Below are 12,821 nucleotides of genomic sequence, written 5' to 3' on the forward strand. Positions count from 1 at the left end.
ACTGAGAACAAGTGTTTTTAGGGAAGGAAACCTGATTTTATACTCAATATATTAACTTACTCTTTTACTATTATTTTTTGAAACAGAATTTTTAGTAACTACCTCATTATACTGATGTAATCTCATTATACTGATGTAAAGAAAAGTTAGTCGCATACAAGTAAGCTCACAGTTGCTTATGGAAGACAAATTTCCAGTGCAACTGTGAGCCATAATGTCTTTGCAAGACCCGAAGCAACAAACGTTGCCTGTTATGCTGATTTCTGAAAGACACTAGTGAAATGATCTGCTTCAGAACAGGCATGGTAGATGCTACCCAGTTGAGAGTGAATGAGTTTGGTAATGTGAGGAAAGAAAACACTCACTGAGGACATTTAGGGAAAAAATGCTACTAATGTCATCATTTTTTATTACAGACTTTGGTTATATTTTTATTGGCATGGAAAAATGATCCCACTAAATAAGAGTATAGCATGAACATTCAAACTTATGAAAATGAAATCTGCAATGCCAGCTTTACATTTTTTGCTGTGCAACCATGAAGCTAATCCTTGTCAGCACTTCTGAAATCACAAGAGCAGTGCCTTAGCCACACCATTTCCACAAATCAATCTGAATCCATTTAAAATGCATTCCTGCTTAGTGCTTTCATGGAAGATAAAGGGGAACTAAAACACTAGGAAACCATCTTTTCTTCCCTACCTACAAGTGAAAAAAGATGCAAGATTGACGGTAGATACGCGGAGCTATCTTCACGATTTCACATTTCTCCTTCTACTTGAATAGCTTCTTCATATCAAAATATTTGAATGATAACTCTACTTCATGATAAAAGTTACAAGCAACATGAAAATATATGCTTACAATGATATTTTAAATATGGTTTGGTACAATCCTGTGGAATCAGTTTATCAGTAAGTCCAAAATACTTCAGTTTCAGAGTAATTTTTGTGTAACTTGCATATCCAGAAGATAAATGTGTGTGTATTTATAATAAGCATGTAGATACTAACCTGCCAAGGCCGATCCCAGTCAAGAGGAATAGGAAACGCTCCAAACCAAGCTCCCAGTATACTGCATATTACAGTAATCTGTAGACTGTTATCCCAGATGGACATAGCTCTGTAAGAATAGCGTATTACAGTATTACAACAACAGCAAAAGTCACCATATGAAAATGCGTGATCTACTATTTCTACCAAGATTTTTGAGACTACAAACAGATATAAAAATCAGCATATTTAATAAAAAAGATGTGGGTTTCTCCTAACAGATACAAAAGGGACAAATAGCTCTCACTTCTCATTTCGAAACACCAACAGTTCCTATGTACATATTTTCCTCACTGTTTTCAAAACAGGTTTTGGGAAAAAGAATGAGTCACTTTCCACTTGTGTCATCTTAAAACCATAAACACAGAGAAACAGCATACCATCTCTGCAGCACTCTCAGTCCCTGACAAATAAGGTGCTAATATGAAATCCAGGTCTTCAGCAGGCAAACCTAGTTTAAAAGATCGCACACAGCTGAACTGTCCTTACTTTTGCTGATCCTAATTGACAACCAACCTGCTCTAGCCCCAGTTTCTTAATTCTACACTCCTACCTCACCTGAGGTTATTGCCTTGTCCCATTCTAACAACTCATCTGACCACTCTGTAATATGTTCTGTGAAACGATCTATATCAAAACCCATCACTGCCCYAGTACGAAGGGTGATACATTTTGTGAATAATTAATCTTTTCTTCAAAAGGGCAAAACCCCCATCTTTTCGGAATGATGCCTCTCATTGAACAGGTGACAGCTGTTTTGTCCCCTTTACTCTATCATTCAAAAGAAGTTCCATACTGTACGGAATCAAGCTTAGGCATGATATAGAAAGTATGCTAAGATAACCCCCAGTGGCTGTTAGGAAAACATACCACCGCTAAAGAAGCCTTGAAGGCATTACAAAGTTCCCAAGTATGGACCTGATGATGCAAGAGCTTCTTGCTGCCAGCAGTTCCAAGCAACATCTGCATTAGGAATTAATGGCTTGGAATACAAATTAAAAAGATGACTATACAGGGCAGAACGATTTCCAGAAGAGATAGTGTAACAATGTTTTGGAGCAACCAATGCCCCACTGCTAAGGCAGACGCAGAAGATGCTTTGGCTCTCTTTAGTCTAGAAAAATTGGTAGTATTTAAAACCTTCTTTGCAATTTTAAAGATCACTTTACATATAACACAGGCCTTAAATATTTTTGTTAGTCATGGCTGACAACAGGGTGAAGACTCAACATGTTTTCCCAATTTATACCTACTCTACATTCAAGGGTTAGATGATCCTTATCCTCCACTTCTGCAGCACAGCAAGTTGATAGACTGAAAACAGAAGGCTTACTTTATCTAGCAGGAGTAACAGAACTAATAGGATACTTTATACTGGATTTAACACAAAACTAATCAAATTCTCTTATGGGATTTGCATCTCACAAATAGTATATAAGCACAGAAAATTAAATATATATATATATATATATATATATATATATTTTTTTTTTTTCCTTTGAAGCAAAAGTCTGGGAATCTTTTCAGGTTGCCCACATGCCAATTTTAAGAGCTGGGAAAGTTAAGCAGACTTCAGGTGCTCTCTCTAGGACACACTGATACACAGGACATTCTGTCCAGCCTAGGGGACTAAGGCACAGCAGCCACAGATGATGTGCCTGTCCTAACAAACAGAACTCCACAGGCAGCATGAAAAAGGAGGTGGAAGCATCTGCAAATTCCAGCAATGCACCACAGTGCAAGGATGCTGCCCAAAAATGCAAAACCATTCCATGGAGAGCACAGCATCTGGGGTCAGATTCCAAGACAGAAGGATTATGAAGGCTGAATTTCAGAAAATATTCATAAGGTAGACGATGAAGGAATCAAAAGCAAAGTATATTGTAATGGCATCTGTATTTCTGAATTGCATTCAAGATTTATTCAGAAGAGAGGAGGTGATTGCAGCACAAATCCAAGGGGGAGAACAATGGAGAAAAAAGTTTTGCCCAGCTTTCACTGAATATCTTTAGAGAATCATTAAAGAATCTTTACTGCTTTAACTTTTTTTTTTTTTTTTTTTTTAGTATTGTAGTTTTTATCTAAAGCTTAACTTTCTGAAGGAATCATAACAGGAATTTAGAATGATCACAACTGACCAACTTTAACAAATAAAAAAGTATACATGAATTCAGAACAAAGCCTTGAAAATTCCTTATCAAAGTGGCATACACTCTACAAAGCTGGCATCAGACTTGTTTACAGTGCATTTGATTAGAATTCTTTTGGTTTACTTTCTACTAGCTGGATCCCTCCCACCTCAGGATAGCAGACTGCTTTTCTGCCCTGYTGAGAAAAGAAGCATATAGAAAAAACACACCAAAAACAACAAGTAGAAGYAAGAAGTTGTCTTCTCTTGGCCCAAAGACAAAGGAGTTGGTATTATTTTTTTCATGGACTTCTCATATGTGACCCGTGAATAATTCCATTTTTGCAAGTTGTTCAAGATCATTGTGGTTAACAACAGAAGTCTGGATACTTTACAGAATACTGCTGCCACAGCAGATGACAACTGAGATATTCAGGGGTGAAAGATTTTCTTGCTCAAGGCATCCTTGAGAGCTTTGATCTCCTATTAGYGCTTCTAGCCAGTTCATACATGGCAGTACAATTTTCCACATAGAAATACTTCATAATAAGATACACAAATCATCTATCAACACATAAACATTAACAAACTATGATATGGCCTTAGAATCTCAGCACTGGAGTGCGAGRTATCTTCCTTACGTTATTGAAACAAGGATACATGAACTATACGCAAAATGTAAATTGCGTATTTTAGCTATAATCAATCTTTCTATACCATGCATTCATGAGATTTTTTTTCCCTTGAAATGTTTACTGCAAAAACTGATTTAAATCCAGAAATACTCCTATTAAGCTTAGATACCGTTTGGCTGAGCAAGCTGAAATATCACAAAGACACTGTAGGCATAGAAACAAAAAACAAACATGAGAGGATAGTATAGGATTGTGTAAAAAAAGTATAAGCATGGCTGCGAAGTACTCTAGGGTATAGATACGTTGCCATTAATCTGATGACTGACAATTTGAAATTTAAAATGAAAGTTCACTATGTGAATATTCCAAAACAAATTTCCATCAGCTGAAAAGAAATATTGCAAAGTAAATGCAGTCTGCATATTGCAGGTCTTTAGGAACTTTACCTTTCACAGAACGCTCAAAATTGCCACCCAGTTCAAGTTTCAAGTTCAGCTCCACTGGTTGAAGGATGAGTTTACTGCACACTGAAAAATTTCTTTTGCCTGGCCAACAATGGCACAGATTGGATTGTCACAGGTATTAATGACTACAGTTCTCAGTTCGTAGCCTTCTATCACTAGTGATTTCAGAAGTTTTGAACAAGTGGGTTTCTGTTTARTAGTGCCTGAAGCACTTGTTCTGCATCATTGGTCCACCAAGTGATTCTTTTGCTTTTCTCATGCCACGAACACTGGAGTGCTTTGTACGAATTAAGAAACAAGAAGGAACAGCAAGCGTTCAGGATACAGTAAAGCACCATTCCAAGAGACAGGAGGGCTGGGTTCGAGCTCCTGCTCCAAATCAGGAAGGTAAGAGATCTGGATGCAGGTTTGATGATGAACAAATCTAGCTTTAGCCAACAGAAGGGAAAAAGGTGGGCATTTTTARGACTAGAATACTAGACAGATAAACATTCAACCTAAACAGAATATGTGAGGTTTGGAMTTTAGGAAAGCTTTAACCCTAAACCTTATTTAAAGGGTTCAAAATTTCCAACTTTACTGACGAGTGCATATAACCCACTGCTGYGTATTGACATTGACTGCTCACAAGGCAGAAATTTTTATTGTTTACATGAAGATAAAGGTCATACAGATTATAATCTGCAGTGCAATGTTGACATTTTGTAGTGGAAAGAGGAACTTTTTCCTACATTAACCTCATCCTTTTATTATATTAGATTTCAATGCACGATCCTACTGACTTTGAATTTTTAASAGAAGGTCTTGACTTAACTAAAAAAATATTTAGGAGTCTCAACATTGAAAATTATTAGAAATTATTTTCAGAAGCTGAATAATTGAGCAGAGAGCTGTTAGCCAGCAAGGGAAAGAAACTATTCACCACAGCCTTAAAGTAATGCAAAAGCCAAGAAAATATACTGAGGGCTGAGTGAGGTACACTAATTCCTCAACAAGACATCTTATCTGGTAAGTCTACACACATACTGCTGCACCATATGGAGATATAAGATTGGGTCCAAAAGCAAAATGACAGATTTAGCAAGGCACAGTGCCCAAGCAAAGAAGGGAAGTCATAGGAAGTTTGGCAACAATTTGAGCTGCTAATTTACCCAGTCTGCAGCACCAACACTGGCTACTCAAAGCCTTATTTGTCCACTAACACTACCCCAGCTTTCTATGCAAATGAATCATAGAAAGGTAACAATGTTCTGTTTATTCTCTTTTTTGCATAGAATGTAATCTATCAGGATATTTGCAGGTATTCATTAACCTATTACAAAAATCCCTCAGTTTCATGCTAATAGCAGCAGCAACATTTTTTTTTAATATAGATATATAAAAAAATAAACTAACATTTTTATACATATAAATGTGTATAAAATATATATTTCATATATGAATGTTTTCTAAAGCTATTCTGGAGACAAAACTAGCAATGTTTAAGATGATTAAGGAGCACAAGTAAAACAGGCCTTTTATAGCCTAAAATAATTATCTGAATCTGTTAAATAAAACAATACCTTAAGTGCTTTTTTTTAAAATAATGCTCACATTAARAGGTTAGTTAACATATGGAATTTACTAAGACAGCTCTTAGATAGACAAGATCCAAAATTTCATGGAGCTACTGGAGAGAGTCCAGCGTAGGGCTACAAAGATGRTAAGGGGGACTGCAGCATCTCCCTGGAGCATCTCCCCTGTGAGAAATGGCTGCGAGAGCTGGGCCTCTTTAGCCTGGAGAACAGAAGACTGAGGGGGGGGTCTTATCAATGTGTGCAAGTACCTGAAGGGAGGGTGTCAAGGGGATGGCGACAGATTCTTTTCAGTGGTGCCCAGCGACAGGACAAGAGGCAACAGGCACAAACTGAAACACAGGAAGTCCCACTTGAATATGAGGAGTAACTTCTTCCCTGTGAGAGTGACAGAGCACTGGAGCAGGTTGCCCAGAGAGGCTGTGGAGTCTCCTTCTCTGGAGATGTTCAAGGCCGCCTGGATGCAACCCTGTCTAACATGCTCTAGGTGACCCTGCTTGAGCAGGGAGGCTGGACTAGATGATCTCCAGAGGTCCCTTCCAACCTCARCCATTCTGTGATTCTGTGAAAATTATGCACTATGGCAGGACGAAAATACAAAGCTGCGCACCATTTCAATGATGTCTGTCTTTGCAAAGGACATTTCCAAGTCTATAAAAGTATGTAGCGAGTAATGAAATAGGAGAAATGAAAACTGGATGGAGCCCTGAAGTTATGGTGCTATACTATTTTCTGACAAGCTCCAAATACAATCTATTTGATACTCAGTTCTGACAGCTTGTTGGTGACATCTTATAACTGCTATCATATCAGAAATTTCAACACAATTATTCAGACTACTGTCTTGAAATAAACTGTCCCCCAAAGAAGCAATAAAAGTCAGCAATTGCAAGTTGATATCTAAAGGCTTTTATGCAGAATGCTATTTTAGCCAACAATTACTGAAAAGCCATTCAAAGAACAGTCTCCTGCTTCCATTAACACCAACAACCATTTTTAAAGCTTTTATTTCCCATTCTCTGCTTGCAGCAGCACATGGTAGTATGGGATCAGTGTCAYGACATTGGTCACAACACTAGATGTCAGAATACACTGAATCCAGAGACAGCTGGCATAGACCTACCTATTCCCAAATGCAGAATTAGTAGGAGAGCAGGGAGGTGAGGGCTTACTTAAAATTGGACTGAAGTTTTTATGACAGACAAGAGGAGCTTACTTTTCTCACACATTCCACAATGTACATAGACTATAAAACTAAAGTAAGAACTAATTGTTTGAATTCCTTAAAACAAAAGTACTTAAAAAAAAATCTATTTGGTCCATCAAATCAACATTTCAAATCCAAAAGTACACTCAGTTTGAAAACATGAAGTATGTGAATTTTGTCTGACCTACAATTGTGTTTCATGCATTTGTTTCATGTATTTCAAAATAAACAAACAAAACCTCAACATCACCAAACTTTTGTAACGCAGATAAAAAAAATAAAAAAAMCCCTGCAGCATCACAGATTACATATTATCATGACACTAATCCTCCTTTTAGAGCCAGAGAGCCTTAAAGATTGATCTTGTAAAAACATTCCAGAAGTGATTTTACCAGCAGTGACTGCTTTCAAAAGCTACAAGTGAAAACTGGGGCAGCTAAGCACCTGTAAAGAAGAGTAAGYACTCTGCAGGATCATCCAGAAAATACTTATGCAAAGCTGTCTCAGCAGTATCTTCGCTATTATTATGCAACGGATTACACAGAAGTTACTTGAATTCAACTTTGAGTAGTCTTGTGAGAAGATACTATGCATGTCAATATTTTCATCCTAGACAACCTTAAAAATAGAATTTTTTCAAAACTATACAAAGCAATAGCTGGATAATATTAACATCTTTTACTTTTTTATACCTGATACATTAAAATATACTGTTCTCTTTCTAGATTTCTTTCTCTGTAYGGACAAAAATACACCTTGACCTTAAGACGACTGCACAGGCAAATAAGGATATGAAAAATAAACTCCGATGGTAACTTGAGTCTAAACTTGTTCTGAGATTAAAAAAAAAAAATAAAATAAAATAAATAAATCCTCATTTGTTCTAAGCTATACTCTCAGCCAGACTTTCCAACTTGCTGTCCCAGTGCAACTCAATTCACTAAACTCTTCTTCCAAGGCAAACAGGTTCATTGAACTCCCCTAACTGTGCATTCCCTCCATTAACCAGTCTGACCTCATGCTAYATGGTTAAATGAGGGGACACAGCCTGCAAATAAATCATGCCTACACTCAGCTCATGTCTAACTACACCTYGTTCATACAGTCAAATGAAAAACTACACAACTATTTTTTAAAAGAGCTGTTTACTATGACGCATAAAAAAATCCTACCCTATTTATTTCTTGTCTACTTTCATGAAAAGGCTAGCCTAGGTAAATTATATTAAATGAGCATTTCAATCAGATAACATTGCATGGCTCATTAGAAAGTAAGAAGTATGTGCAAACTGTCATAGTAAAAATATCAGAACACGACAACCCTTGTTTCCTATGCAATAATTATGCTGAAGTAATACTAAGATCTAGACTAGGAAAGAAATAAATTGACATGTATTCAAAATCCAGCCTGGCACAAAGGGAGACTGCTGTCAAACATCTGTTACTTCTATTATTTCCTGATGCAAGATTCCAGACACGATTAAGTGAATTAACAGTAATTTGTTCTGGCTAAAAGATTCCATCTTGTTATTAAATTCTTACAAGGCATCATTTCTATTACACTATTCACCCCTTAAAATAAAAAACTAGCATAACTGACTTGAGTGAGGATTCAAGATATTYTTCAGTAAGCTGAAAACTGATTTACTACAAAAGCCAACACATTAAATTATTGCAAAAAGTCTACTTTTGGCCTTGTCTCCACAAGTTTAAATCAAAAGTAACTCCTTAGGTCAGCAGGGTTATACAACTTTTTACTTTTGTTTAAGATTAGACTTCACTCTTAGGACACATCACAAGGGCGTTAATACTAWCATCATATTATTAGAATCTCAAGTATATGTGGGGCTTTTTTTTTTTACTGTTTCAGAGTCTAAGTCTTTCCACAATTCTGTTATTTGAAGAGTGAAAAAAAGGTAGCAGAGATTAGAAAATACTTCTGAAAAATAAATTATGCTTGACAGGTGCCAATATTATGGCTTTCAACAAGCAAAAAAAGGCTCATTTTACTTTAAACATACTCTTAAAAAAGTTAATGCTAGAAAACTCACATCAAAAACAGCTCTCTGAAATTTGAAAAAGAGTGTGGATAAGGATTACATGCTTAAGACCACAGTAAATTACATATTATTTTTACAATTATATTCAAGTTAAAGATATCATTAGAATAATGTTTGTTTTGTCTTGCTATTTCTACTTTAAAAGCTATGTTTATGAGGGTACTAAGTTTATCCACAGAGCTCTTCTTTATTTGACTATCATAGTACTAGAATTCACAACRGTTTGTCACCAGTTAAATGCTCATTTGAAACTCTGCTTCTTCCAAATGCATCTACAGTAAGATTTAAACTCTGTACACCAGAAATAAAGTTTTCTAAATCAGTAACATCTTCAAAATAGAAAATAGTTCTCTTTGCCAGAGAAACTTTCACAAGCCCTTAATTATGAATGTGAAAATAACCTATAATTCGTGATGTTTTGTTTGCTTTACAAGAAACTCCATGATATACTGTTTATGGCAACTCTATCCATTTTTCCATGGGTAAAAACAGGGAAATTTTGAAACAGAACTTACCCATTTTTACTAAATACTCGTATCCATGCTTGAATGTTTGGTCCCAGCATACACAAGCATTGTAAAGTAGTAAAGGTAGACAGGAGAACTGCAAACAAAAATGTCTCAGTCACTGACCTACAAAGAAGGAATGCAACAAAATTAACTGAGGTAGAATTACTAATTTTCTAAGARTTCCAAGAAAAAATAAAAAACTATCAACTTGAAAGCATTCTTTCTTAAGTTCATGTAAGAAAAAAAGTTTTTCTTCTTACTCTGTAGAAGAGAAAAGAAAGATGGAAAGAATTCTAACATCCATTCGTTATCTCAAAACTTGAAATGTAGCAGCTTATTTTATATATCTGATACCTGTATCATTTTAACACACACAGCAATACCTTACATAAAAGGTTATTTTCTAGTTTACGTACATCCAGGTATTTACTTTATTTTTCTATTTATCTTTCTAGTTTGACTTAGYGGAAGCAACCATGAAATCAAGCCACATGACAACACTGCTATTCAGTAACTCATCATCTCTCTCAAAAATCAGTTAGGAGAGATGTGAAGCAGTCTTTCTTTTAAATCACCCCTAACAATTAAAACACTAATATGAAAAGGAGAAAAGATACAGGAGACACACATTTTAGAGTCTTAATGAAAAATGACTAAATGAAAATTGGAAAATGTTTGTAACCATATATATAACATATAAGCATAAAGTATGTCTATATTTGTATGTCTCCAAATATACAGAAACTGTAAGAGCCAGCTTCTACGAAAAATAGCTATTCTTCTTCCTCTAGCCAGGAGGTTATCTTCTAACTCCCAATGTACCACACAAGAACTTAAACCAATATCTGCAAGAACTGCCCCTTAAAGTGGTTAGAGAAAGAAAGGTTCTTCCAACTTACTCTATGAGAGGTGCTCCATAAAGAACAACAATCACATGAAATAGTACGCAAGACATGAAAAAGTATATACAGCATTTTAGAAATCTGGATATCTAAAAAAGAGCAATGAAATATCAGAATAATGTTTCAAAAGAGAACAATGAGCAATGYATATAGTCAATATCTTATCAGTAGCACCTCACTGTACCTGCTTCCTTTGATATTTGATTTCAACTGCAGCACAGTATGATTACACTCTGGTATATTTCCTGACAGTTTTCCCCATGTTTAGTATTTTAAATCGTTAATTAAAAACATGATCATGCTCCAATCTAAAAATCTTTTCATAGACTATACTATTAAAAACCAAACATGCAAAAAATGACTGGAAATAACAAGATAAGCAGAAAAAAAATATTGCCTATTTTTATGTTTGTTTTACAATTCAGCATTATATCCATTTGTTAAAAAATATCCTTCACAGAATGCGCAAAATTATTTTAAAAGAATCTATATAATATATATATATATGATATTCAGAATCAAACGTAATACTTAAAACTACATGAAATAAAATACACTGCATTTTGAAACTGCCATCTTCAAGTCTAAACCCTTTTGAGAAATGTCCATAACTTTCTAAAGCTACAAAATATGTATAATTTTCCATGAATTTAAACAACAGTTTCTAGGTATCCACTATATCATATAAAACCCCCACAGTTTCACCTGAATATTTTTTTTTTGGGGGGGGGGAGGGCGGCGAGAGGAGGAGGAAAGGTGAGGAACAAGGGAGAGTGAAGGAGAAGTGGGAAATATTCCAACAGTACTTAGGATGAAATCTCACCTAAAACCTGAAGCCTGCTTCTTCTTTTTTTTTTTTTTTTTAATACATATGGTTAAAAGTCTTGTTTTCTGTAATTATTTTGTATATTTCATGCCCCCTTCAGCCAGCAAAATTAGACAGAAGCTTTACATGCAAAGTTACTGCTTTCAAGGATACTTGACTTGCATAACTTTTTAAGAATCATCATTTAAGAACATTAAGTTTTGTCTGACTCCACAAGCTGGGAGTGCAAGACTACCCAGCTGACTTCTGAATGCATTTGTATTCCACTACTCCTGGAAGGGTTGAGTGCTGCTCCAAATTTGCACTGTTYGGAAGTTTTTTGGGAGTTTCACGTCTTTAATGCTTCTGTTACAAATAGGAACTACAGAACTTTTATCACAGGTTTAAATTCTTCTGCATGCAGACTTAGTTGTTCACAGAAATGTAACCATTTCAATGCCTTTCCACTTCATCTTTTAAAATTTACTAGCTTGGCTTAAAGTTTAGTGASCTCTTTGTTTTCTCTTTTACCACCCATAGTTTAAGAAGTGTTTAGTTACTAATAACTTCTAATTACTCAGAAAAAAAAATATCTCTTCGTAACACTATGATTCAGCCTAGATCATGAAATGATCCCTGCATCCATTCAGATTTGCTTYGATTTTTGCCAGTATGTAAGCTGCTAGAGGATCAAGGGCTGAGACTACAARCCACAACATATTAGCAAGGTAAAGGAAAGGCAAGGAATCACTCAACTGTACAGAYTATTTGCATGTAGAAAATACTTAACACTGAAAATATTGATAAACATACTTCTTGACACATTTATAGAAAACAAGATTTCACCACCTAAAACTGTAACTTGTTTTCTCTTTTGCATTTCATTATTTAAAAAAAAAGAAGAAAAAAAAACTCAGCTTCCCCTCAGTGCTGCCTGGTAGTAATTTAAGAATAAAAAGTCTTACCTTGTGAGCAAACGAACTTCTCTTAGGAGACTGATTTGGTTTGAGGATTAAATACAAGACTATATTAAGGGCACTAACGGAAGCAGAACAAATACACAGCCAGGTGAGGTGTGTTCCCAAAACCGAGAAGCTGTCCAAGAAAAAAGCTGGAACAGTTGTTGTTAAAATAACTGAGAAAACACAGAGTAGGTTTGCAGCCAAGAGCCTCTTTATTTCTGCTTCTCTCATGGTGCTCTCTGTGAGCCCGCCACCTGCAAGAAAGCAAGCCCCACTTACTCACCGGGACGCGGCACAACCCACTCGCGTTTCCCCTAGCTGAAATACACCAGCGGAAACTCTGAACTTAGCTTGGGGGCGATACTTTGTGGCAAAAGAGCTCAAATCATGTTTTTTTAAAAAGCAACAGAACCCAGCAGACCGCCCCCAGCCCCCCGCGCCAGCGCTGCCCCTCGCCACGCTGCCCAGGCCCGAAGGCCGCGGCGCTCGAGGCCCCTCAGAGCGGCGCGTCCCGCTCGCGCGCG

At 36.1% G+C, this 12,821-nt stretch overlaps 1 protein-coding gene across 1 annotated transcript in view; it reads right to left on the bottom strand.

Annotated features, from left to right (window-relative positions):
- Positions 1-12,812, bottom strand: part of PIGF (phosphatidylinositol glycan anchor biosynthesis class F) — a 23,753-nt gene extending 10,941 nt beyond the window's left edge. Inside the window, exons 1-4 of the mRNA XM_085315874.1 lie at positions 12,301-12,812; positions 10,528-10,619; positions 9,635-9,751; positions 1,014-1,122 (exon numbers count right to left, since the gene is read on the bottom strand). Coding sequence (XP_085172000.1) covers positions 1,014-1,122; positions 9,635-9,751; positions 10,528-10,619; positions 12,301-12,528 — 546 coding nt within the window. The 5' untranslated portion in view covers positions 12,529-12,812. The remainder of the gene's footprint in view (positions 1-1,013; positions 1,123-9,634; positions 9,752-10,527; positions 10,620-12,300) is intronic.
- Between the last annotated feature and the right edge of the window lie 9 nt (positions 12,813-12,821).

The sequence above is a fragment of the Rhea americana genome, unplaced genomic scaffold (genome assembly GCF_003343005.1).
Source record: "Rhea americana isolate MKP2758 unplaced genomic scaffold, rheAme1 scaffold_44, whole genome shotgun sequence".
Lineage (NCBI taxonomy): Eukaryota > Metazoa > Chordata > Aves > Rheiformes > Rheidae > Rhea > Rhea americana.